The following is a 26,980-nucleotide window of genomic DNA, read 5'->3' as shown; positions in this document are numbered from 1 at the left end:
AAACAAAAAAACAAAAGCTTCAGTGACAAAAGAAGCAGCAAACATTCATTAGTCCCAAAGGATTCTCACATCAAAATCAGGATTTACAAAATAAAAATCCTGCCAGCCACACAGCACTGTATAGAATCTAAAGATGTGACTGTATTTAGGCTTGGCACACATTTTGATCACAGTCTTTCATCAAAGAGGGTCAACAAAGCACATTAAACACCACCAGGTCAAGAGTACTGCAGATCTAAGGATCTCATTAACCATTAAGGCATGCAACTGTGCGACCCCTCCCCTCAAGTCATGAAATTATCTGTAAAACAGTAACAGAAAACAGCACCAGGTCTCCAGCAGCACAGTCCTTAGCAGAGGTATAGCCAAAGACACTTCTGGAACTCTGTTTTATGGCTTAACTCCCTTTGAGTTCTTTTCAGTTTAAGATCAGCTGCACTGGAACACACCAAATGCTTTTAGTCCAATAACTCATCTCTCACAGGGAGCAGAAGTGGATGAAGTGGGAAAGTACAAGAACAGGACAAGCACATGAGGATTTTGTTCCAAGCAGACTCTGAGCACCTGTTCATTTGCTGCTGAAGTGCTTTCCAAGCTGGACACGTTTCTCGGCATTCAAAAACATTTATGGAAGGAAGCAAGGCTTGAGGATGTTTGTGTGCCTCATGTACCAAAGGTGCTGTCATGCCTCCAGCATTGAGTCCAAAGGACTCTTACAATAGGGAAGTGCTACAAGAAAAGATAGGAAGGCTGACACCAGGAGAAAACCAGGCCATGGGCAGGAAGCCCAGCAGGAGTGCAGAGCAGAGAGAAGTGCACTTTCTTGAACTGGGGGCTGCAATTAGAAGGAGAGCCTGCGGCACAGCCAAGTCAGCACCTACAGAGCCTACTAAGCATGTCCCTGGCTTCCCAGGGACAAACAACCTGACCATTTACTGCATCTCCCCCATCCCACATCACCTCTCAAACATTTGCCAGACAGACTCCAGAGGTCTGCTACCTCTTCCTTCCTGACAAAGACAGCTCATTCACCAGGCACATGGTATTTCCTTACAGCTGCATTTCCTCCACAAGAGTTTGGGGAGTGAGCTGCTTTGGCTCTGCTGCTCCTTCAGCAGATAATGCCTGTCATTTGATACACAGACAATGACATGTTAAATGTCCATTTGGAAAAAGCCCAATAATTACAAGTTTAGCAGTCAGAGAACAGCCATCAGATAGCACAGTCCATGCCATTTCTGGCAGGAACCTGAAGGGCATTTCTACGGCATCTGATGTCCCTTGTTGGAATTGAGTTTCAGAGTACGCACGCAGCTTTTCATTGGCACATGATGAAAAACAATGGCCAATTACTTTACTTAAGACTCTTCTCAAGGGAGAGATTTCCCCCCTGTTGCAATCTGAATAAAGTTCCAGAAGTAGATACCACAAGGCAAGAAGAAAGTAAATACTTAAAAGAACAGGCCAGCACCAAATAAGTGTTTATTTCAAATTACAAGAATTCTGATACATCTTACACTCTCGTGTGTAATGCAAGACCTACCAAGAGTGGGTGCCTCTGCTGCCAGATGCCAACACTCAAAAAAAAGATTTACTGGAGAGAGGGGGATGTGTCTTTTTAGGGAACAGATGCTAAAAAGGGTACAGCTTCAAAAAATAGTATTTTCTTACTTGCTAACTTTAACTCCTGCATCTCTGTAAGATCCCCATCTTAAACCAGAGACTGCAAACACAGGCTGCTCCTTTTCTCCCTGTAAAGAAAAATAAACATTGCAAAACTGCTTTCTCTTACCTTATTTCCAACTTTATTTTCTGAAGTTGGAAAAACAGCATTTCTACATAAAAAACTTCTGTTAAATTTCTACACAGAAATTTAACACAAGAGGTATGACAAAGAGCTAACCGCAGTAAAGCCTAGCAGAATTTGAGCATTGTACACGCCATCTGCTCCAGGAAAGAATATAAGAAGTGAAGTTTTGAACAGGTAGCCTGAGTTTGACTACACACCCAGCAATGGCCTTTTCATTCTGTGGATTTGACTGTTAGCCAAAAGCAAGGAGCTCTGCACAGTGACACAATGCTCTCGCTGCAGAAATGTCCATTCTACAACTGAACAGAAAAATAATATTCAGAAACCATATGAGGCATAGTCAAAGGTTTTTCCATTTTGTATTTTTCAGTTTGTCAAAGAAAGCTATTAACTTCACAATATACATGAATGCATCAAATCAGCAGACAGCTACTGCTATCTCTCACCATTGCTATAGAAATATCACTGTAGTAAGTTTTGTATTCATCAATACTCTCTGAATTTCAAAGAAAGGTAATGTTGAGGCATTCTAGTGTTTTCTTCTGTTTAGATTGTCTGATGCCAAATGGTAGAGAAATGGCTGCCAGCAGAACTGCTGAAATCAAACTAAAATTCATAACAGCAATACACAGAGGAAAACCAGCCCATGTGAACATAAATCCACGAGAACAGGGAAGTTGAAGGAATGTTGGATTCCAAATAAGTAGATGCTTTCACCTTGATCTGCAAGACATCAAGTGGAACTGTCTCTCCTTTCAAAATGGCCAGTGTAGCATTAGTAATATGTCTGCAAAACAAACAGAAACAAAAAGCAAAGGAAAACAAACAGGAAGAAAGGAAATGAGTAAGCTTTAAAATTACTTTTTTTTTTTTAGCAAATTCCACTATGAGTCCAGGTGGGGGGGGGGGGGGTTCAGCAAAAGTAAAAAACTCCAGGGAAACGTGCTGCACTTAACTGAAATCAGAAAGCAAAACGGGTTGTTGCAACACATGACAAAACCTAACAAACAGCAAAATACACAAAAAGCAAAAGGAAATTATCAGCCTAAGCTTTTGAGATGTTCCTCCTTTTTGAGCTAACCTGGCAGGTCAGAGGTCAATTGTGTTACATCCTGCTTCAGATACTTAATACACTAAGGACCCAAATCATGGTTTTATTTTAGTGGTAACAGGTATTACGGCCTGGGAGAGAATGGGACAGTTTGACTGGTCTCAACTCACATGTCTGAGACTGAACTGGATTAATATGTGCTAATTTATTTTGAAGTTTTTAATCAATGTAAATTTACCTATCAGCAGTGCTCATATTGTTTAGGTCTCCATTATGTTGTGGACGGTAGCCAGGGCACTTTGTCATTTCAAGCTGTAAAGATTTTGCAACCAAAATGTCTAAGTCCACTAAATAGTCTATGTCTAAACCTTGAAGCATTTACTTGATTGAAACCCCTTCCCTGTTTTCAAAGTTGGATAATACTTTATAGTTTCCACACTGCATATATTTCCAGTGTCTCAGCTGGACAAGGAAAAAATGCAGTTTTCAGATCTAGCCCAATATTCATGTGAATCAGTGAGAGAAACTGCCCTTGGTTTCATCAGGATTACCATACTGGGACAGATAAGGAAGCTGTTCTTCCCACAGCCCATCTTCTCTCCCAGCTCTTGCCTTTATCTAAGACCTTTACAGTTCCTACACTCCAAAGTAAGAGAGTGCTGAAGGAACCAAAGCCCAAATATTTCTTCGAAAAATGTCACTTCTGCACTTCTTAACTCAGGTTCTGTTACTGGTGCGGGTTGTTAAGCAGCCTATTGACCAAATTACCTTCAACTTCACCAGTGTGCTGCAGTCCCATCTGCACAGCTCATTACCTTGGGACAAGAAGATCATCCATTTCAAACAGCTTCTTTAGAACCCAAACATAAATTATTATTTTAATCTTAGCTGCTGATTACAGCCTTGTCCACCTTTCTGAGCTTCAAAGAACTCTGGTAGTTTAATACAGGATGTTATGCCAGTTGGCTGGTGAGTTTTAGTATGATGGATACCAGCAAGGGTTCCACAAAGAACAACGTTAATGAGTTACTGGGAGAGTGAGAGTGAAAAGATTTCAGGATCAAGAAGAAACATATTTATTATTATGAGAGGAGAAGAAGGGAAAAACTGAAAAGAAATGAAGTGTGGGGAAAAGAAAGATTATTTGACTCCCTTTTCTCTTGTGGACAAAACAGTCCTGCAATAGACTGAACTGCAGGCAACGGATACCACCAGACTGGATCATATCCAGGATGCTGAAGGTAAGAACTGGGTTGTTGGATTACTGCCAGCATCAGTCTCATCACAGGGAAAAGTCAGTCCTGCCCTGTAAAAGTCAGTAATGGGATCCAACCTTTCCCAAACTGTTATATGCCTTACTCTGCAGGTCCTAACCAGGCTATATGTGGACGGGTTTCTAGAATTCTTAGACTGGAGAAGGGTCAGAAAGAGGACTTATTTTTGGCTTATTTTGTCATATCCTTGCTATATCCTTCTCATACCCTCTGTGCTATTCCGAAGAGGCTGATCCTTTTAATCCCTTTTCCTTTTTAAACTCTGAGCATCACACGATCACAGGGAAATTAGCCACAGCAAATTATTTCTAATAATACATACATTTCCTTCTTTTAAGTTTTAGTCAGTTTTTGGAAGTCATTAACTCAGGCAAGTCCAGAGAATCACCAGGCTCTGCTCAGAGACTGCCAACTTCTATGTAACACAGAAGAAAAAGAAAAGCATCAAGCTACCAAGAAGCACTGCTCCTTGAAAACAAACAGCGATGTTTCAGAAACATGTCTTACTTACTGGACTTGATTCGTGCTCTCAGGATACAGTGTGTGGCTCAAACTGCAAGTTTTTCCAAGGGGTATGAATCCTATAGGAATCTTACTGAAGGCAGCCTGGACACACAAGGAGAGTAAATTAACATTTGCATGAAGCTTCCTGTGTGGAGATCACAGCTGTGTCTGGCATCAGCCCTTTGGCACTGAGCAGCCAGGCACTTCCTCACACAATGACTCAGAACACGGTACCCAAATCTGTGAAGCCACCACTGCCAACTGGGTACAAAGGAGCTCTCTGTCATCATTAAGAGCATTGTTACGTGCATTTTGGCAGCCACATCCCAACTAATGCATGGATTCTGTCAGCAATCTGCCATCTTTCTTAATACTGATGGTGGCATCACAGGCTTTGAATCCCATTTACCATTGCAGAAATCCCCTTCTGACAGAGTAACCTTGCATAGCAAAGAGATTTTCTCACTCAAGGAAAGGAAATTAATTGATTCCTCTGCCATCCAAATCATGAAGCAGCAGAAGGTCTGATTTTTGGAAGTCACTGACCATGTTATTTTTCTGCACCACTGTTCAGCAGAAGGGCTTGTTGAAGGGGCAAGTTATTACCCTGTACCTCATTTTAAACCTTGCCTCCTGAAGCGTGTCAGCAAACCAATATAAACTACCCCATACCCCAGAGCCCCACAGCCCTCCTGGGCAATGCTGCCAGCAGCACCGGGACACAGCCAGTGTGCAGCCACTCGGGAATTCCTGCCTCACTGCACACCCAACAGCTCTCCCCGCTGCGTCCCTGTCACCTGCAAGTCCTCCCGAACACCCTGCTCTCATCTTCTTCAGCACTGCTTTACAGTGTACAGATGAGAGGCTGTTTGCAGCTCCTGCAGTCAAGCTCTGCTCCCCTGGCTGCCAGGAACAGGGCTTCTGGAATACCTTGCACAGTGTCTTATGAAGGCAACAGTGGTCTGACAACCCCGAGGGAAAAGGGAAGCAGGGCACAGAGAGAGGGAGCTCGAGTGCAGATCTCTACTCCTAGGACAGAGTGACACGAAGGACAAGAATTCCTTGGCCAACGACATTAAGTGACACAGAGGCAATACTACAATGCAGTATTCCACCCATAATTGTGCTGAATGCAGAATTTCCTACACTACTGGTAAAATGATCCAAACCACATCAAGATAAGAAGCCAAAAAATAAAAAGAAATTAGCCAGTAAAGCCTCTAAACTTTTCCTCCACTACTGTCAAGATTATAAAAGTCTGAGGATTCAACTATAATAATATTAGATTTAAAACAATGATGTCTCAGAATTGATATAACTAGCCTTCCTTCAAAAATATTGACTTGGTTGCAGAGTTCCTCTTGTCACATTCAGACAAAGCAAATGCCTAAACAGATACAATTCTAGATGCCAAGGGTATCATCAAAATCTTGTCTGGATCATTTAATTGAGTTTTTGCCAGCTCCTGCCAGAAGGTTTTGGGAACCATTATTGCCTCCTTTCTTCAATAACACTGTCCTCCCACTTTAAAAAGAAAAATCTCTCATTTTCATTTAGAGTGATCCACCTTGAGAGGTTAAAATTACTAAAATCTTAGTACAGCCGTCTGCACAGGTAGGTATGCACTGCTTGAAGAAACAGCAAAGCAATCCCAAAGCAGTAGGAATGTGACCATAACTGAATTTGGTTTCAAGCCTGTACAAATACAAGAAAAGCGTGTACTTTTGCCCAATGCTCCTGCCAAACAAAGTGGCATGCACAGCTGGTCCATGGGTCTTTGAAAATTGAGCATTTGGCTTCTCCATAATCCCTGCTCTGATGCTGGAAAACTCCCAAAGCCATGGCTTGGGAGTCAGTGCACTCCCTCAGAAAGGGAACAAAGAACAACAGGCAGCATTGCAGGACAGCAGCCCAGCTGGATTGTTGCACAGCAAGCTGGCTCCAGAGTAGTAAGCAATGTATTTGCTGGAGGCAGCTGAGGCCAAGAGATCACAGTGGATGCACAAGACACTCCAAGAAAACAACACAATTTTAAAAATGACACCTTCTCACCTCATCTGCTCTACGGAGAAGTCCAGTTACAACCTGAAAAACATGGGAAATGCTCAGCTCCAAGAATTTAATTTTTCAGTTACAGTAAAAAGCTACGAAATTCTTCACCATATGTACTCTTTGAAAAGATTTAAGGTACAGCTACTCTTTTATGGAAGGTGCTACAGTTGTTTACATGAGAAAGGAGGAATGTCCAGCCTGCAAACATGTTGGAAACAGCAGGTTTTTGAGTGTGCCTGAGTACATGCTGGCACCACAACCAATGCCAGAATAAATGTTTTAACACTGAATGATGCTCTGCATAATGCAAAACCAGCACTGGTTAGTGCAATTAACAAAAGGCCAGAACGAACTTGCAGGTATATTCTGATCACTTTCTCTTAAGGTCGTGGCATTCATTTAGCCATTCTCTTATGAAATCAGTAGTTAGCAACCAGGAACTGCTTGAATAAAATACAGTCTTGAAAAAGAGAGTATCCCCCAGTTCTGCTCCTGTCATTAATCATCTTGACAACAGTCATTTATTAAATACGTTCCATGCTTTGTTATCATTCCCACGTAATTTCTAAATTATCTGATTCCCACTTAGCAAAATATGCATTCCTCTTGGGGAATATATAGAAAGGAAGGAAAGGAACTTTGAAAATCAAACCATTACAACTACATAACACAGAAAGAAAAAGTTAGAACCATGTCCCTCCAAAGAGTTTGCTCATTCTAGAATAAAGTTCTGGAAGACAGTTATGTCACACACTCTTTTTGCCCCTACTCCCATCATCTCTTTAAGACTAATACCAATGAGCAGCATGTTCTGTCCCCGGAATATTATAATATTTACTGAAAACACAGATATTAAGCTGGACAGATCTCTAGGAACTGTTATTACGATGCTGCTACATTGCACAGAATCAATCTTCTTGGCCTCAGCCCAACTATGACTCTCAACAAACCAGGCTCATGCAGTACCTCTTGGACTGTGCCATCTCCTCCTGCAATAATGATCAGATCCGTGTTTTCCATTAATTCCAGAAGCTTTTTCGCTTGTCCCTCATAATCAGTCTGAAGAAACAGAGATCCAAACATGAGGACTCAAATTACTATTTGTAGTGTATCTCTTCTGTAGAAAAAAGAATCATCTATCTATCTGGTTAATAGTTATTTTTATATAGGCACACAGTACTGTGTATTATTTACATTCAGAGATTTTCTTTCAACTTATAAAGCCAGTTTGATGCATAATATAATATGTGCAAGTAAACACACACACATACACACACAGAGGTTAAATGAAGTATCAAAGCAAATGCTACTCAATAGATCTAGAATACCACAGCAATCATCTTATTTCCAGGTAATATTACATTGAAACAAATCCAGAAGCCAACCACTTGCAGAAAAGCTCACAGTTTCTTTAACAGCCAAAGTGCTCAAGTGCATCTCCTGAAACACAGCATCTACTACATAAAAGGCCACTGCCTGACAGCCACTGACAATGGATTTAGCAGTAAAGAGTACTGACTTTTTAAACCATCAAAACTGTTTTCTACAAAATTGAAGTCTTTTACAGAAACATCTCAGCCTCACTTCCTTGTCCAGCCCTGTTTTGCCAACGTGTCAGGTCTGACGCTACCGAGCATCAGTTTTAAGTCTTGCAAAATAATTTTTTCTCTTAGGGTGGGACTAGGCATTTTTAATGACCAGAGAAAAGGATTAATAAAAATAGCATTTTGATACTCAACCTTGTGGAAAAGATTACAAGACAGAAAGATGCACATCAGAGTACTTTGCTGTTAGGACACACTGACTATTATGCAATCCACATATCACAGCCTCAAAAAAACTGCAGACAGATCAGAATTCCTTCAATGTTTTCCTGTTCTTCTCTTTAAAATGAAAACCTGTTTGTTAATTCACACCATTTAGAGCTCAGCTTTCTGCTTTCGTGGAGGAAACATTGAATTATTTGGAGAGGCACAGAAATAATTTCAGTGTAAAGACAAAAGGTGATTTTTTAAATTAATCTGAACAGTTCAACTGCATGTCAAAATTCCTCACTTTTCAACTGAAGCTTCAAGTTCAGGCAGAAGTGACAAATTCAACAGCAATGGGCACGCACCACTAGCCAGCACTCAAATATTTAGAGAGTTTTCTCTCAAACATGAATTATAGAAGGGCTGCTTTAGACAGATAAACAAGCATATGCACTGCTTTAGCTGAAAATTAAAATCTCACTACACTGTTTGAAAACTAACTGTGAATTAAAAAGATTAGGTATCGGCTTAATATCTCAGTATTTATTTCTTCCTGTAAGATGTCTACAGGACAACTGAGAACTTCAAATGCATCCAGATTTCAATTTCAATTCTTCAGGAGGGGAAAGAAGAGCAATCAATATTTCTATAGTAGAAGAACCTATCAGTTCTTACCTTAACCACAGTTACATCCAAACCAGATAAGTGCAAAATTGGTGCGGCATTCTTTTCAAAAAGGTTCCCAGCTTTGCTAGAAATAACAGAGTAAAAACTGTTTAATGAGTCTTGAAGCTAAAAAAAAAAAATAATTAAAAAGGAAAGAAACAAATGAATAGCAAGAAGAAATCTACTTAAAACCGAGCATTCAATCTCCACAATCATTCACTCAACCTGACAGTCAGGAAAGATGAGATTTCATGTGGCTCAAATGTATTACACTTCTAGTCTCATATCTCAGATGTCAGGGTTTTGTTGCAGTTTTATTAATGCACAAGATGCTATCTAACTTTTGCCAAAAATAATTTTAAAAATCCATTAAAACAAATTAAGATCTCCAGAAAGAAATTTATGAGAAAATGAATGACTTACAAAGCACCAGCCTTTATGACCACAAAGAAGGCCCATGCAGGTTTTCAGAAATATTTTTAAAATCCCGATTATTTATTACTACATATTATTAAATAAGGTTAGAAGCAAAACTCTATCTGATCTTTTTTGTTATAGGACTGATACTTTTATGCCTGCCATTGCATAATAAAATAATTATATCACTAACTATAAATTGTTCACAAGTAGAAACATGAGACTTGATTAACACCATGCATTTTCCAGACTCACAAAAGCGTGAGTCCAAGCACCTCCATGTCAGCTATAATAATCCCCTCATATTGGTACTAACAACTCTCTGCCCCTCCACAAAATGCAGCTATTCCAAAGCTTAGCTGATCAGCAGAAACAGACACACATCACATCCAAGATTACGGTTTGTCTGCTAATGAGCACATAAAAATAGCAGCCAACCTCTTCCAGGAGTCTTGCTCCAAGCCCATAATTAGCCTCTCAGTTTGTGGGCACATCCCTTTCAAGGGCAGGTTCCCACAGAAGTAAGATCACTTCTTGCCAACTTTAAGTCTTGAAGCAATCAAGGTCATCTCTTATTTCTATAGTTTTTGAGGATGGAAATAGATCATATGCAAAAGCTTGGAAGGAATACAAAGGAATTCTACATACGAAGGAACGACAAAGGCCAAAACACAGGATTAAAGAAAAAAAATTTTTTATATATATATATATATATATGTATGTATGTATGTATGTATATGTATATATATAAATAATTTTTCCACCTCAAGCAAATAATTCTATTTCTCATCCCAATACTTTTGGTGAAATAAACTTTGGCATAGTTACATAGCACCAGCTTGGCATCAGAGGGAGGCAAAAATGAGCTCAAAATCCTGGCTGGCTTTTATAGTGGATAGCAGAGCAAGAATGCAGATAGAGTGGTTCAAAGGAGAGTGCTGAGAAGAGGGAATTTTACCCTTTGCAAGCTGCTGGGTTGAGGAAGACTGTTGCTTTCTTCAGTGGCATAGTGGCAGGCATCAGCTGGTTGCCAAAAGCCTAAGTAAGAGAAAAAGAGCAGGGCTCAGTTTATCTTTCAAACACACCGCTAAAACAGCTCAAAATAATGCATCTCTACAAATGTCAATGGGCTTTCAAGCCTCATGACATTCAAATGACTCCCACCTTCAGCCATTGTACAGGTCTCTCATTCAGAGACCTGCACTCTTAGCAGCAGCTCACATCACTGTCCCAAGTATTCTTTAGCTCATTTTTATAATTCCACCACCATTTCGTTTTTGTCAACCTCTGGTTTTCTGCAGTGGGCAGAGATCCAGGGAGCTCTCCTTGACTCCAAGGTTACTGGATTTTCTTTCCTTGTGTAATTCTCATACACCTGCCTGCCACCCTCTTCCTGCATTCTTTCCAACTTCTGAACTTTAATTCCTCTATCTCTTCTACTCTTTTTACTATTTTCTACGCTTCAGTTTTTGAAGACAGGAAAGATAATTACAAGAGAATCTGCCTTGACCTATACGGAAGTCCGCAGTTTCTTACACTTTTTTAAACTAATCTCTCTCTTAAAAAACCATTCAATTCCTCTTCAACTTTTAATCCAATCGTGAAGAAGTGTCTCAATTTTAAATTCTTTGAGAGTTCCTCCACAAAGCCTCTTGCACTTTGTACCTATTTCCAAAGCTGTTCAGCACAGGCAAGGAAATGCAAAACTTCCACGTATGTTACATCTGGTCTGTAAGCTTCTAGAAGGTCGCTTAAAGGCATCCCCACGAACACACCAAATCAAACTGGATTTGAACCCAAGGAATACAAGGTATTCAGCAACACCATCCAGAAGCCTCAGAAAGAGTATGAACCAAAGGCTACTGTGCTGAACATGGCCCAGTCAACTGTCCCTGGCTTTTTTTTTTTTTTCCCCTTTACCTTGAAAGTTAAGCCCCAGCAGGAATTTTTACATTGAAAGTGGTGATAGTGGACACAAAGAACAGTACATTTTAGTGGTTATTAGCTGTTCAAACTTATCATTAATTCCACTTGCAAACTTTCCTCAGGAAACCTCAATTTAAAGAAGGGTACAGCTGGCTGTGCTGCTTGAAACATCTGAATTTCTTCTTCAGGAAAGAAAAAGGATGAGAGAAGTTGTTGAGAGTAAAGAGATCTTCAAAGAAAGTGAAACAAATCAATAGCTCTTAAGCTTTACTCAAAGATCAGCTGGAAAACAGACCAACATATTATATTGCAATTGTTGGGTGGGAGTTGGGGAATAGGGAACCTCTAGCACGTTACAGCTGTTAGAAACAACTCATTATTTGCTTAGGGGGCACAATATGATGTATTTGCATGCCCCAAACAATCTAACAAGGCTCTAAACAACCCAACAAGGCTCATAAAGATTTTATTAGTAGTGACATAATTGCTTCTTTATGTAATATAGTTAGACATTTATGTTACATACAGGGACATTTCTAAAGCAAATGCTGATTTGTAAGACAGGAAATAAAAAAAATAATAATGCAATATTCTAGAAATCTTTCAGAGTAGAACAAAAGCAAAGACAACTAACAGTCATAAGATAAAAATGGTTATGAAATATATATATGAAGGTATAATTTAGTTAAGTCAATGCCTTTTTTACTTTCTTGCCAAATACACAGTTCTAGGTATTGTATTTCTGGACTTCTAAAATGACAATCACTATTTTACAACTATGAGAAATCCTTTTATACCCAGCTTTTATAGTGCTTTATGAATACCAGCAAAGAAACTACATTCTTTTAGAGAAAACTACCCTTTGAGTGAACTGAAATTCCTCTGAGTGAATTGTTTGTCGGCTAAACAGCAACTCTTTAACACGTGCCCAGAATCCAGCAACAAGATCAATCAGGAAGACTGATTTGCCAAGAAGTCCAAGTCAGCTGACACTGACTTATCCCAGAGACAGAGGTGTAAAATGTTAAATGTATGATTAATGGGTTCTTTCTTAGAGAATCTTTTCATAATCATTTGCCACACCGGGCTGTCATCATAAACAGGCATTTAAATTCAGACACACATGGCAGAACCTTTTCAGGAAATACTGCTGTGGTGGAGACTTTCCCAGCAAGGCAGCTTCCTCATCAATTTGATAATGTAACAGGCTGAAAAACCTAAAAATTCAATGTAAAAATGGTAAGACCTTCACACACACTTCATTCAGACTAAACTTTTTCTTTGGTGAGCTCCCCTCTATTTTTTTTCCCAATACTTATATACAGCACTATAAAAGCAAATAGCATTTTCCAAACAATTTTAGATTGTTGTTATTCTGAAGAACATACCAGACACTTAATGCCTTAATGCAGTACTGCTGTGTGTTTTCAAGCACTATTTGGCACTGACACAACAGTGAGAATGGGAATTGCAGCAAGAATTGATTACTAGGCTTTCTGGTTCATTCCTTTCTAATGCAGGAGACTCCTGCAGGACATTTTCCCAGGCTTTAACCACTAAAATTGCAGGAAGCTCTACTGATAGTGCTTTTGTATTTTCATTTGTAAGAATAAGCCATAATGGAATAGAACCTGTCACTTAATAACTGAATTTAAGACATTGGAAATTCAGGATTTTCACAACTGAACTATCTGCTGGTACCAGTCTTTTCCTTAGCACTTACACCTCTTTGACAATACACATAAACCAGTTCATCAGCTCCTTTTAAAAAAATTGGCTTGACTGGGTCAGCATGCTTCAAATACTGAGGTTTTAACAGCTATTTTTTATGATATAAAAGTGTGGTATTTGTTATTATGCAGTAAAAATGAATATTGAAAACATAAGACTCTGAGATTACAAGTATTGTTTATGAAAGCAGTATTTTCAGGGAAAGATTTTCCTTGTTTTTTCATGAGCAGTGAGTTCCCTTACATCTATTCTGGCATGAAGATCCATTGCACAAGACAAGTTGTTATGAAAATCTTTCAAGAGCAGACAGGCTGAAATCGGGATAATTCAGGTGCACAACACTACCAAGAAAAATAATTTTCATCATTCTACTCAGGCCCCAGTATGTAGCAATGATGGGAGCACTGTTACACCCTGCAAAATGTCAAAGATCTGTCATGAAGAAGCAGGTTTAGAATAAACTTTATTTGTGGGAGGTAAAAACTCTTAAAATCCCACAGAAGTGATGTCATCCATGGGCAGCAGCACTTACACCTCCAGAAGACTGCTTATTAAGGACAAGATTTCTTTGTGGGAATATCAGAGTATGGGAGTTTGTTGACTGCTGTTTGCCCATGCAGGCCACAAACTATGAAATTTAACAGTCAGTTCCCTGAGAGGGTAACTCTCCCCCTCTGAACAGTGGCTTTCTTGTCACTGATCAGCAACCAGGCTGTCCCCATTAAGTTCCCAGTACGTGGGTCAGTCAGTCATCACAGCTGGCATCCCTGATCAAGCCACTCAGGGTTAAACAGACAAGGGCAAGGTCTCTGCAGCTGAGCACTGACAGGAAGCCGTTTGTGCTGATTCTGCCCAGACTACACCCCCCCTGGTGGGGCTGGGATTTCACTCTTATCAACAAATCATCTTCCTACCAGAAGTTTACAGGCACAGAGCAATTGGACGTGCAGCAGTGGAGGTCCGGGTAGCTCCAGCAGTGACTAAGATCACCCCAAGGATAACGCTGCACTCCCCTGCAGCAGCAGCCAGGACACGCAAGGGGCAGTGCCCCCTGTGCACCCCTGGGCATCAAGGGAAAGAACACAGATGGTTTCATTACAAGGCTGGCCACGTAGGAAAGGCCTGCTGGGAAAATCTCAGGAGCCCTGCACAACCAAGATAAGAGGGAGATTTTAATCTGGTTTTATTACTTTAAAAGGAATTACCTGGGCTTCTTGGCATGCAGCTCTTCGCAGCAGGTTATCGCTATCAGGTAAGACAGAAAAGAGAGGGGACATTACGTTGTGCAAGTTTAAAACAATTTGCTCATTTTTAAAACGTAGGTACATACCCCTTTTGCACACAGTTTGACAACACTGAAAAAGAAAAAAACCCAAAACATTTTAAGGATTAAACACCCTCATTTATGCACACATGCCTTTTTTTTTCCACGTGCACACAAACATTCTTTCTACAGAAACGAAAAGCAGAAAGCAAAGACCAGGATGCCAAGTGTGCTGAGATTACATAAGCTCTGGCACACTGTGTAACTGTGATTTATTTGTTAAATTGCTACATAACTGTACTCCAGAGCCCAGGTGTGGGTTTTTCCAATGCTCTCGCTGCCTGGTGTTTACACTGAAGGTACTTACCATTCTGGCAGTGTAGAAGGGTTCTAGAGAGGACTTAAGTCTCTGTGCATTACACCTGTGAACTCCCCTCTCCATCAGTTTGCAAGCCAAACACACACAAATGCAGCACCTCCCACACACCCAGGTCTGAGCATGGCCCAAAGTAGTACCTCAGAGAGGTGAAAAACACTCATCTCATGAAGTGTAAAAACAAAAGAGAGATGATCAGTGTTAGATATGTCACAGATGGTCTTTCCAGAAATACATTCCTGACTTGTCATAGCAAGCAGGGTATACAGACAGCAAGCCTCAGAGAGACAGCTACTGAGTGAGGAATGAAAGTCTATTATTCCTTCCCCAGCCCCAAAAATGCCCTATTTCTCCTTGCAGACAAAATGCCAAGTACTGCTCTGCTGTGCCCAGAGTCTTGCCTGTGCTCTAGGTACCAACACTCTCCATCCTTCAGCTCGTCCTTGCCAATACCTGGCAAGATCATGTATTTTTGTCTCAAAATATCACATACATACAAAAAACCCACTTACAGGCAGCACTCCAAAATGAACACTGTATCAACCAGAAGGATTAAAGGCCAACCAGACAAAAACAGGTGACAGGGAGAACAGCATACTTCTGCCCCAAAGTGTGGCTCATCAGGCTAAACCCTGCCATGGAAAAGGCAGAAGAGAAGGCAAGGTAAGGCCAAACCCAAGTGCCATCTGTTTGATTCCATTGGTTTACAGTATTTATCTGACACTGGAACTACATAAGCTGCTCTTTTTGGCATCACCAAGAGATGCTGCAACGCCATAAAAATGAGACGTAGGGTGACTTCAGGTGAGATATAAAATTGGGTTCTGAGAAAATAACTACGGTATAAAAGCCACAGATTTATTCCTGGTAATAATGAAAAGACAAAGGAAGAATTCAAGCATGGAAAAAGAAAATATGTGAATAATACCTCATCAGGATAACAAGTAACTCGAATGTCTGCAAAAAAAATCCTCAGAGGCATGCTGTCATATTTGCTCCTTAAAACCAAAGGAGTAGATAATTTGTATTAAGCACCTGCAATATCATTTAGAGGAGCCACAGCCTAGGGTTTGATTGCAGTAATATAATGGAAATGCACTAGGCAAAATAACTCTGCAAAGGCCGGCGTTCCAAACTTTTCAACAGCAGCGTCACAGCTAACTCCAGCTCAGCCAAGGCAGGGTGACAGGCTGAGTCCACACTGTGACACTGAGGGCACGAGCCCTCATGCATTTCCCCCCCACACACCCAGTGACTATGTGCGGCCAAAGCAAACAGAAAACAAAAACTGCGATTTCAATACATAGAGTTGAAATATTACAGGATATCAGGGACCTCCCACTGTCAAATGATGGCCACACAGTTGATGTCTTTGAGAACTGCTGTCCTAACCTTCTGAACAAATCCCAGCCAAACCCAGTTATCTGTTTATTTCACACTGATGCTATTTTGCTCAGAAGTCAAGCTCTGTCACACTGTCGGCCAGCCTGTTTTCCTGGCGCCCCCAGCTTCACGCTGCAGTGTTAACTGCCTTTAAAATGAAGCCCAGCAACACTTCCCAAATGCAAGCAGAAGACACTGTGCACTCTTTCTCAACCTCAAAGATCCTCAAAACAACTGTCAAGGATTCACCTCAATGAGTCTTACCCATAAAAATTAAGCTTGACAGTTTAGACGCCAACATTTATGCTGATTTTTTTCCTGCACTGAAGCACTTAAAGAGACAGAAGAAGCCTACTTCAACACTTACCATTTTGGTCTCAAAGGAAAAGTCTAGATTCCGAGAGAAGAATCATTTACCATCCAGCAATTTCCAGGTGATTTGTCTCATTTCTCCAGCAGCACAGCACCCAGAATCCCACAGCATCCAAGCCATACTCAGGATTTCCACTTAATTCAACTGGGACATTTCAAAGTCAGCGGAGTTTGTCAAGGATGCCCCAAGTTGGGTTTAACGATGCCAGGTAACAGGAAATTTTTTATTCCCTTAAAATATTATGTCAACACTTAATCAGCTTCCAACCCCAGAAAAAACAGCACAAGTGCACTCACGGGGATGTATCTGTAAGAACAGCAGTCCTCCTCCTGCATCACAGCTCTTACATTCACCCACCTCACATGGTTCACCTAAAGTACCCCAAGTGTGCCTGCAAGTCCTTTGCAGGTCATATCAATCAATAAATAGAGCTAGCAAAATGTGAAAACCAGTTAAAAGGTAACTTCTTAAAGCCTTCTGCCTCAGCATGTATTCGTTCTCAAAATATGACTGCTCACCACCTCCCAGAGAAGATGAGACTTCAATAATAAATGTTAAGATTTTGTTGATTTTTTTGTACTTTATTGTCTACAGTTAGGTAGTAACAAAGCCTTTTCAGCAATGCTCAAACATGAGCAGGTGGAGGCTGAGGGAATTGCTCCACTGCCTTAAAGAACACAGAGATTTCTTCTGACTTGCGCCATATCCACAGCAAACTAAAAATCAATTTTTACTTTATGTTTCCCCTAAGGGCTTATCTACACAACTCGGCCTTAAAGTCAAACAGACAGGCTGTGGTGCATCTGCCGGCCAACTCAGGGCTGTCTTCCTGCTGTGAGAATTAAGCATCACACAGCTTACAGCTGGGCCAACTTGCTTAAGCAGTAAAAAAATTGGGAAACAGAGAGGAACAAACAGTGGCAGCAGGGTAAGGAAGAAAGAGGCTGTCCCAGGCTGAACCCACAGACAGAACATTCCCAGCAAAGCCTCGAGGCCGGCAGCCACAGCAGCACAGGCTCTATGGAGAACAGAGCAGGCTCACACCAAAGAATGGAACCAACACAGAAAGGACACAAGAGCGGCTGTGCAGAGCTCCCCAGGCCCCAGCCGTGCCAGGCTGCCAGCACAGAACGCTCTGAGAACACAACATCCCCATGACTCGCCCGGACAGGGCTGCTCTGATCTCTCTGCAGCATCCCCAGTGCAGGACAGCTGGCCACTGCTCCTGTCCTGATCATCCTCAGCTGGAACAGGCATTAACAATCTTAAACATAAGCACAAGATCCACACAACTTAGTATGGATGCTCCTCAAGATGAGGCTGAGCCCCGTGCCCAAGAGTCAGGGCGGAAAGGACAGTCCCCACGATGAAAAGTCACCCAGGGCAGCAATGGATGCAACAGGCAGAAGACAAGGAAGTTGAACTGAAGCTGTTTGAGGCTCTCAGCTGCAACAAGGGTCTGTTTTAGAGCCAGCCAAAGCAACTCCCCTAAAAGTGATCACACTACAAATGTACAAAGCAGCTCAGGATCTCATTCCAAAATGGGTTGTCAGCATTAAATCTAAGACTATTAAATATACTCAAATATGAAGAAGCCTAAAAACTTTAAAGTTCAGTATCTGCATCAAAACACAGAGTTTTGTGAGGAGAAACTTGACCAAAGCTGTGCACACAGGATCAGTCCTCAGGAGCTATATCAGAACTCCTGAAAGAGATTTTATCTTAACAGAGAGCTTTTTTGGCTGCTTCTAATACAGCAAAAGCACAGAATCCTCTTTAATGGATATCAGAATTTACTTCCATCTTGGCCTTGGAAGGGCATGAAAGACAAATCTTAGGTTTCATCAGCTTTACCTAAGACTCAGAATTTGTACGCTGTTTTTTTGACAAAGTTTTGATGAAATAAAGTCAGCTGCTCAGGAAGTATATGCAGAAAGGTGACAAAGTGAGTTATCAGCTGGCAAACACACAGAGACTAACATTCAAATTGTAGATAACAGCACCACTCAGGATTACTGGCAGGCAGTCAAAGGCTCAGGTGCTTTGCCAGCATTTTCTACTGAGAATGTCAATACTTTAACATATACAGAGTAAAACTAAGTACGTGATGAGTCCACTACCTCAGCAGAATATCCAGGGTCTCCATCCTGACATGGTAATGATCACTTATGCAGTGACATCACTGTAACAGCCGGGTCAGATCTGACAATCAGTTCAGGTGATGTCCATCATGCTGGAGATTCCATTTCTGCTGATTTTACAGAGCTGGTAACTCACTGCACCGCCTGGGCATGCAAACAACAGCTGCAGCTCAAGTCAGGAAAGGTGACCCAGGACATAAAGTTGAGAGGGGATTCCAAACTTGGCGAAAATTTTAGAACAATCATATGGTAAAGAACCATCTCTTTTTGTAATCAACCTCACCTGTGTATGTTAAGCAGAAGTATATTACTGAGTGTGAGCACACACTGACAATCTGCATACCCTGCAGGATTTGAGCTAGAATATTAACTGTCCCTTCTACCTGCAGCATGATATGCTATAGATTAAAATGAGCCTAATGTATAAATTCATGCAATCCACAGAAATTAAAGACAACTTCACGTGTAGCAACACTGAGCTACCCTCCTACTTCTCACATAGTACAAGAGTATTTGCTATCCTAAATGCAAGACAATGGATTTTTAAAACATATTCTTTCATGACAACACGAAGAATTTTAAGAATGGCAATGGGGTTCTAGTTAACAGTAGTTCAATCAGACATAATTCCTATCACTTGACACATTAAAAACCTTTGCCACCTCCTGACTGACACCCCTGTTGAACAGGTACCTTCTGTACTATGACATGCTTAGAAGGGCTGAGTAACACATTGGGGAGGGGGAAAAAGCACAAGGTTTCCTCCTTTTATTCTTTCTGCTCACCCAAAACTCCTTACTTTCAAATCAGTCACTATTTGAACAATCACCTCCCAAACTGAAAGGCTAATACACTGATCCAGAAACCAAATGCTGCAGGAAGAAATTACCAGGACTAAGCAGCTCCTCAACCTTTTCAGTTATTGCCATCCACAACCTTTAGACCAACCAAGCCATGATCCACTGCACTCCAGTGCCCCTCTTCCCTTTACACCCTAGGGAGCACAAGGGCATCCACACCAGGCTCCACAGCACAGTCCTCAGGGTGTGCAAGGGGGACTCCCACATCCGTTTCCAGGCAGGAAAGAGGCACTGGGAACAAGCCTGGAAAAGGTAACACTCTTCTTATCCATATAGCATCCTCCAAAGCCTTAAGGAACTACTTCAGAGCTCTTGCGTCCCTGTGAGCTGGTAGAGACTGACTACAGAAGAGCTGCCATTTGTCTGCAGGACACATTGTTATTGACAACAGCTGCACTCAATGCAGGCATCATGGCTGCTGCATCCAAAAGAAGGAACCTTGAGAAGTCAAGAAAGCAAATCATCTTCCCCTCGCAAGAGAAGTATTTTAGAGAATCCACAAGGACAGAAAGAGGGATGCAGGATGGCAAGCAAAAACTTCTTTGGCTGCAAATAAACCACCAACATCTCAGCTACTTCCAAGAAGTCAGAGGCTAACCTGAACCAACGCTGTGCTAAAGCAAGGCCCTTCATCAGGGACTTGTGATGCCAGAAACCAAAGCACAAGACCTCACTACACTTCGAATGTGTTCTCGAAGGGCAAATATCAGTCCAGCCAGGTGTGGTTCATGCAGGGCAATTGAGCCTCTGACGTGGATAATAACAAGCCCCAGGGCCTGTAACACAGCCCCTTACAAATCCTTCATTAACCCCTCCCAGCGCTGCCTGTGGCAACCTGTGCACACCTCTGCTCCCCAGCACAACTGGGACATGGACAAAGAAACTGGGAAGAGGGAATGTGCAGAAACACTCATACCAGAAGCCATCCCCACAAGCTGCTGAGAGGGATCCTGGCCTACTCCCTGCTGTCCACCTGGCACAAGGTAAGGTCCTCACCGTTCACAGAGTGTCACAAAGGGCTGTTGAGACCACCTTTGAATTCTTTTTTACACTCCTGCCATCAGGCTCTTGCTGTTCCTTGTTTTTCTCTAACCTGGATAAAACAACTCTCCAAAGAGAATGGCCCAGAAATTGCTAAACAGCTGTCAGTGTTTCCAAACAGTGTTTAAAACTCTGAAACAGTAGCTACAGCCTACATCAAAGTCTCACTGAGCTGTCTGTCATCACAGGATTTCCTACCTTGAATTTCCAGTGTCTCCTAAGGAAATGCTGTGTTTTCCTTTACACATAAAAGGGAGCTTGGAGAATGGGATAGGTAAAATTTTTCTGCCCCCAGTACATCATCTGGGTGAAAGCACCATGCCTACACTTGGGGCAAACAACCCCCACACACTGAAATTTAGATACCAAAGATTCCCTTTTTTGGTTGTTTGCCTTTCATATTTTCCTCCTGATTCCCCATGTCATGCTCCACATTCTCTGTGATCCGAACACAATTTCACCCCTACTACACAAGAAATCAATGTACATCTGAAACCGGCAGCACATGGGCACAAGAACTCCCAGACACAACAGACACTAAGGGGACACTGAGCCTCAGTGCTTCAGGTAAGCAGCGAGCAACTAAAGCAGATGTAGCAGGCAAAACAAAGGCTGATTTAATGCCAAAGTCCCTAGGCAAAAAGATGTGAAGAAACAGAGCATAAAAACAACATAAAGTGATCTATTTTCCTAACTTTTCCACCGAGGCTTTGGCAGCATTGCAATGTAAGCAGAAAAGAGCACTGTTAAAAACCTAGCTAAACAATTAAAAATAACTAAGACAGTGGCAATAAACAGCAGAACCAAAAGCAAGTTTTTGAAAATAATTTGGCTACACCTGCTTTTCAATCAAATGCATTAACCATAATCTTGAAGGACAAGGATCAAAATATAAACTCAGCTTTTTGAAAAACACAAAGGACGATTTCAGTTACTGTAAGGGACATTCACTCCGCAGGTGAGCAGCGGGAATGACACCACTAAATACAACTCATGGGAGGAGCAGCTGGCAGGCTCCTTCCAAGCTGGGTGGGTGACAACAGCAGAGAGGGACAGGATAGCACAAGGTGCCGGTGCCGGGCCCCAAGAAAGGGACAGGGACTTCGGCTATAGCAAAACGGAGGTGGGAAAACCCACGGGCACAGGGCCACCACGTTGGGATGGGCCACGCTCAGCATACCCTGCAGGCCTGGTTCCAGTCGTCCTTATAACACAGGCTAAAGCAAGCAAGCTGAAGTCACATGTACGGCTCACGACATCCTTTTTCAGGTCAGAAGACAGAAAAGCTTCTCCCCTCCAGGAGGGCCCACCATTGCCCATGCCAGACATTCCCTCCGTTTAAACCTCCCGCCCACAGCTGCTGCAGGAGGGAGACCCGTCCCCTCCGGCTGCCGGGGCCCTCCGAGAGCCGAGACCCGTTTTAGGCGCTCCCCCTCCCTCCGTCTCTCCCTCCCGCCTCCCGGCCCGGCCCCAGCCGGCATTACCAGTGCTTCCCATAGAGCCAGTGCCCGCCCCAGCCCAGCAGGCAGGCCCCGAAGGTGGATTTCTTCCAGTGCTGCCGGAGGGTGCCCAGCACTTTCGCCATCGCGCCCCGCCGGCCGCCCGCCGGCCGCGCCGCCGCTCCCGTGCCCGGCCCGGCCCGGCTGGAAACGGCTCCCGCGGCCCCGGCGTTCCGCGCACGCTCCCGGCCGCGCTTCATGGAAACAAATAACACACGGAAAACGCCCGCGGATCCCAAGGAAAGGAGTGTTCGCTCTTCCCAGAGTCCCGGCGCTCGCCGCCTTGCTCTAGCCGATTGCATTGTTGACGCTGACGCTGCCGGGAGCACGAGGAGATGGAGCGTAGCGGAGAACAGAAGTGAATAGGTCTTTTTTCTACATCAATAAAACTGTCCACGGTGTTGCCCCCTCCCGCACAAAGAAACCCCAAACATTAAAAACCACAAGAAAACCCCAAACCTGCCAAAAACACCAAACCCAAACTAACCAAACAAAACACAACGACAACAAACCTAAAGAAAATCAAAACAAAACTCACAAGTAAAACAAAATCACAAACAAACGAACAACAAACCAAAAATATTCCAGAATATGCACTTAGAAGAAAGGTTTTCCAGGAGGTAGCTGGGGTTTGCTGTTTAGGCCTAACCATCGGGATGGCCCTAAGCACCTGGAGAAATGTCTCCAATCACGTACGGAAAACACCGATATCACGAGGATGCCATGCAGCCATGCACGGCACGAACATCCTGCCAGGGGAAGGTGGAAACAACCAAGGGGCAAGATCTGACCTCATCATGGAAAAAGCTTTGGGATAAACTAGTGGTGGTGCCTCTCCTAGCATTAGGTTGTAACTAGTATTCTCTCTATTTTTTACAAGGTAACCCACGCAGTTGATCAAGGGAAGACAGTATATGTAATCTTTTTGGATTTCAGTAAAGCTTTTTGTCAGGAAAATCCACAAACGCCAGAAGTTTCTATCCAAAAGGAGACAGAGTCCTGCAACTTTATTCGAATAAAGAGAGAGAGTCCACTGGGGCACGGACCCGCGGTGTTTTCTCTCTCGAGGTTTCGGAGGGTGCAGCCTTCTTTTATCCTGAACTCCCGGCCGCATGTTGCCCTCTTCCTTTCCCCACTGGCTGAGGTACTGGGAAGGTGCACCCTTCCCGAACTGCCTGTGACATATCCCCCCTTGAACCTATTATTTTACCCCACAGTTCCGAAGCTCAAGCTTCTCCAGACCCGTTTGTTTCAGGAGCCAAACTGTCTGAGCTCGGCAACAAACCTGCTGCCCAAAGTCAGTAGAGACATTAAGACCCATTTCAAATACGTTAACACCCACACCTGCACCCATCCAATTGTTTGTAAAGAAATTAGCATTCCTCTCCATCCCCCCCTCTTCTTATTTCTCAATTTGTCTTTACAAACCCTAGTTATTATTAACTTAACCCTTTTCAACAACCTGGAACATTTAAAACACTCCCTCCTGACTTTTCCACCTCTGGTCCATGCACCAGGTGTGGCCAGTAAATACAGGGACTAAAGTAGACAATGACAGTTCATATTCGCCCAATTATCACCAGAGGCCCTTGTCCCTGGCTACTGATAGCAGAGGTCTCCCATCCTTTTCTTCCAGTTGAGAAGTCCAAACCTCCAGGGCTTTGGAGAACTTGACCCGAGTGTGATGGGTCCAGCTGTCCTGGCTGCTGTTCCTGCAGTCCTGGATGGATGTTCCGAACAGCACAGTCCAAAGGCAGTGTCTGTACTAACAGCACTTCCTATTCAAGGAACCCCAAATGACCTCAAGCAACCCCTCCCAGGCACTCCAATGACCTCAAGTCGGCCCAAATGACCTCAAGCAATCCCTGAGGTTCTGCACCCTCAGCTCTCAGGGAGGAGCAGCCTGTGCCACCCCACAGCAGCCCATCATAACGTGGCTGGCAGGGGCAGGAATGCAAAGCAGGCTCTCTCTCCCAGCCTGGTCCCTCCAGTCATCATCTTCTCAAGGAGTTGGCTCCTCAGCAGCAGGATCTGAGCAAGGCAGAGAACTCACCTGGCTCATGGTAGCCCTTCAATTTTGCTGCACCCACTCAGTACAGTCTTATACTGGGTTAAAAAAAAAAAAATAATATTGTTACACAGAGAGAATGTATAAAACAACAACTCAGTGGACACAAGCCAACTTCCCGCTCATGTCTTATTCTTCCTGGCCTCCCCCAACCCTGTACAATGTGTTTGAAGGGGATGGGCAAAGGCAGCAATGAAGGTAACACACACTGTGGGAATTCGCCTACCCACACCCACATTCACCAGTCGTGGTTGAATATAATGCACCTGCTCATCTTTCCCACTTACCAAAAGAACATTTGAATAATTTTTCCCCCTTTGGAATCAAATTCAAATTAGAGAAGTTCCCGTGTCTACTAGGAAACACACTTCATAGTTCAGCAAGGGCTCCAGTGTGGTGAGCCCCCAGTACAATAGCACATCCAGACACCCTTAACAATCCATTTCTAATGCTCTTTTTACAGATGGCACCTTGATTCCTTCCCAGTCACTGTCCTGGTGGCCTCCCCCTTCCCTTTGGTCCGGGGGTTCCCTGCACTTTTCCCCCAAAGTTTCTCATGACACATAAGAGAGGGAGAACAGCCGCAGAGATTTCACAAAAGTGCCAAGTTATTTAGACAGACCCCGTCCTGTAAGAAAGGAAGAGGGATATTGGCCATTCCTAATGATCTTTTGACTAAATAAGTGATGTGAGGGAGCAGTGCTGCTTTTGTAGACCACTCTTGACAGGGACCTCAGTTTGCAGACTCAGGAGAAAAAGGATGAATTCCTGCAGGGACCAGCGGGTCAGGGCAATGAATGTAACACTGGACAGATTATTTTTTTCCCTAATGATTTTTCCCTCTAACAAAATGCCATTTTAGCAATTCAAAAACATCAAAGTCAATAAAATGGCTTTTTCCTCTTCTTTTTTTTTGTAAAAAGCTTCTTCAAATCCTTCTGCTTAAGAATGTCAGGATGGGATATGAGTTGTAACATAAGGTGGCTGCTTGAGGCCAAATTTGGGATTCTGGGTATGCAAAAGTCTGTTCTGCAAAAATCAAGTTGATGCAGAAGATGGTCCAGAAGACATTCTGCTGTTAGTCTAAGAAAAGCTGATTAAACCCTCTGGATTTGTTTCCTTACTATGTTTTGGGTTTTCTTTTCCCTTTATTTTGTAGAGCAGAAGATCTGGGATTTTTTTTCTTTAAGTAAGAAAACATTAAATTATCTTACCCGATGAATATTTCAGGCATAACCTCACACAGTAGCCATTGCTTCCCACTTAAATATTCCAGATTCATCTGTCCAGTGCATCTCAGGGTGCTAAGAACATACACTTGATGCAATGCTGAATATTCCAGGTGGTGTGGAGTGATGAAATGTCCTACTTTTCTTTTGGTGTTTGTCCTACTTTTTTAGGGGATTCAGGTGGTATGGCCAACTCCTAACAGCAGTTATAGCCACAGATATTATTACTCTCATAATTTTCTTCACTTATGAAAAGACTGTGTGCTGATAAATGCTTTTCAAATTCATAATTCTCATGTGTTGTCACAAATAATTTACAAACATCTCTAACTTCCTATTTTGCAACCAAGTCTACCGAGTACAGTTATGTTCATTAACGATGTTTCCAAAACAAGCTTGAATTTTTAAAATAAAGCCTCTTTAGTATTCTAATACATGTTTAGAGCAATCAGAAAAAATGCTTAAATGTAACACATCAGAGTTAGTATAAGTGAGAAATTTTACCTCAGCTGCTAGTTGTCTTCAGCATCCCTAGCAGAGGGACTTGACCCTGCTTTGGACAGGGTGGTTGGACAGAGTGAAGTCCAGAGGTCTCATCCCATCTCCCCTACTGGGACCGTGTGACACTATCTGAGATTTAGGGTTGGTGATTTTTGATGTGGGGCTTTTTGAAGAGAGAAGAAAGAGACAGTGCAGATAGCAACGACAGATTGTGCACTGGTCATTTTATCTGGCTTTACTTAGAATGCAGCGTCCATTCTGAAATTCCTCCTGGCAAACATGTATGTCCTAGTTTTTGGCTGTGGCTACCTGATCACCCTCCAGGTAGATCACACCTGCCATGCTGCTGCATGTACCAGGTACTTCTCTTTTAGCTGTCCTAGTTTTCTGCATGTCAGATCAATAGAAGCAGGTATTAGAGTGTGTGCAATGGAAAATGAGAGGATAAAGGACCGGTCTTGAGCATCCACTAGATTATATGCTGTAGTAATTTTTTAGACCAAGTAAAATTCCTGCTTTCTTTTTCATAACACTGTTCAGAGGAGGCTGGAACGTGTGATTTTGTTTTCTTATGATTGCTAGATGTTTTTTATAAAAAACAGACTAATTCAAAAAGCTGCTCTGTAACTCTAAATACTTGACTGGGGATGTGTCACCTAAAATTATCTCACAAGTTGTGTATGAAGACAGGTGAACACCTCATCCTGGTTAGTCATGTCTGACCCTTTTATGATGAGTAATTTTTTTTATTATCCTATCTCTACCATCAGTTCCAAGCCTGCTAGCAGGAGAAGCTTCAGATACATGCTTCAGATGCATACTTATTTGTTACTTTGGAAAAGTCACATCCTCATCATCTCAGTGCTTAGCCACAGAATGTAAAGGAGCCAGTAGAGAGGTTTTTGTCTACTGCTTGGCAATGCCCTACAATTGATAAGGACAGAAAATCATTTAGTCTCCATTTCTGTCCAACACAATCTGTGCCTACGTTTGCATTAAAAAAAGGGACCTCCCCAGTCCAGTGTAGTCCTTCTGTCATCCTTACAGCAGTGGAGAATTGGGA

At 42.5% G+C, this 26,980-nt stretch overlaps 1 protein-coding gene across 3 annotated transcripts in view; it reads right to left on the bottom strand.

Annotated features, from left to right (window-relative positions):
- The window catches only part of AGK (acylglycerol kinase), a 35,823-nt gene extending 13,436 nt beyond the window's left edge, over positions 1–22,387 (bottom strand). Inside the window, exons 1-9 of one of the 3 annotated variants that reach the window (XM_066183816.1) lie at positions 22,105–22,387; positions 14,388–14,427; positions 10,484–10,563; positions 9,118–9,193; positions 7,658–7,750; positions 6,692–6,724; positions 4,647–4,741; positions 2,528–2,597; positions 1,672–1,751 (exon numbers count right to left, since the gene is read on the bottom strand). In XM_066183816.1, coding sequence (XP_066039913.1) covers positions 1,672–1,751; positions 2,528–2,597; positions 4,647–4,741; positions 6,692–6,724; positions 7,658–7,750; positions 9,118–9,193; positions 10,484–10,563; positions 14,388–14,427; positions 22,105–22,319 — 782 coding nt within the window. In that variant the 5' untranslated portion in view covers positions 22,320–22,387. Of the gene's footprint in view, positions 1–1,671; positions 1,752–2,527; positions 2,598–4,646; positions 4,742–6,691; positions 6,725–7,657; positions 7,751–9,117; positions 9,194–10,483; positions 10,564–14,387; positions 14,428–20,177; positions 20,228–21,800; positions 22,047–22,104 lie in introns of those variants that run through there. The other 2 variants (XM_066183817.1, XM_066183818.1) reach the window with 2 other exon arrangements.
- Between the last annotated feature and the right edge of the window lie 4,593 nt (positions 22,388–26,980).

This window comes from Chamaea fasciata, unplaced genomic scaffold (genome assembly GCF_029207755.1).
Source record: "Chamaea fasciata isolate MVZ Bird 193981 ecotype frontalis unplaced genomic scaffold, bChaFas1.0.hap1 SCAF_5, whole genome shotgun sequence".
In the NCBI taxonomy this organism is placed as follows: domain Eukaryota; kingdom Metazoa; phylum Chordata; class Aves; order Passeriformes; family Sylviidae; genus Chamaea; species Chamaea fasciata.
Note: the sequence above shows the minus strand (reverse complement) of the source record. Positions and strands in the feature narration are given on the sequence as shown.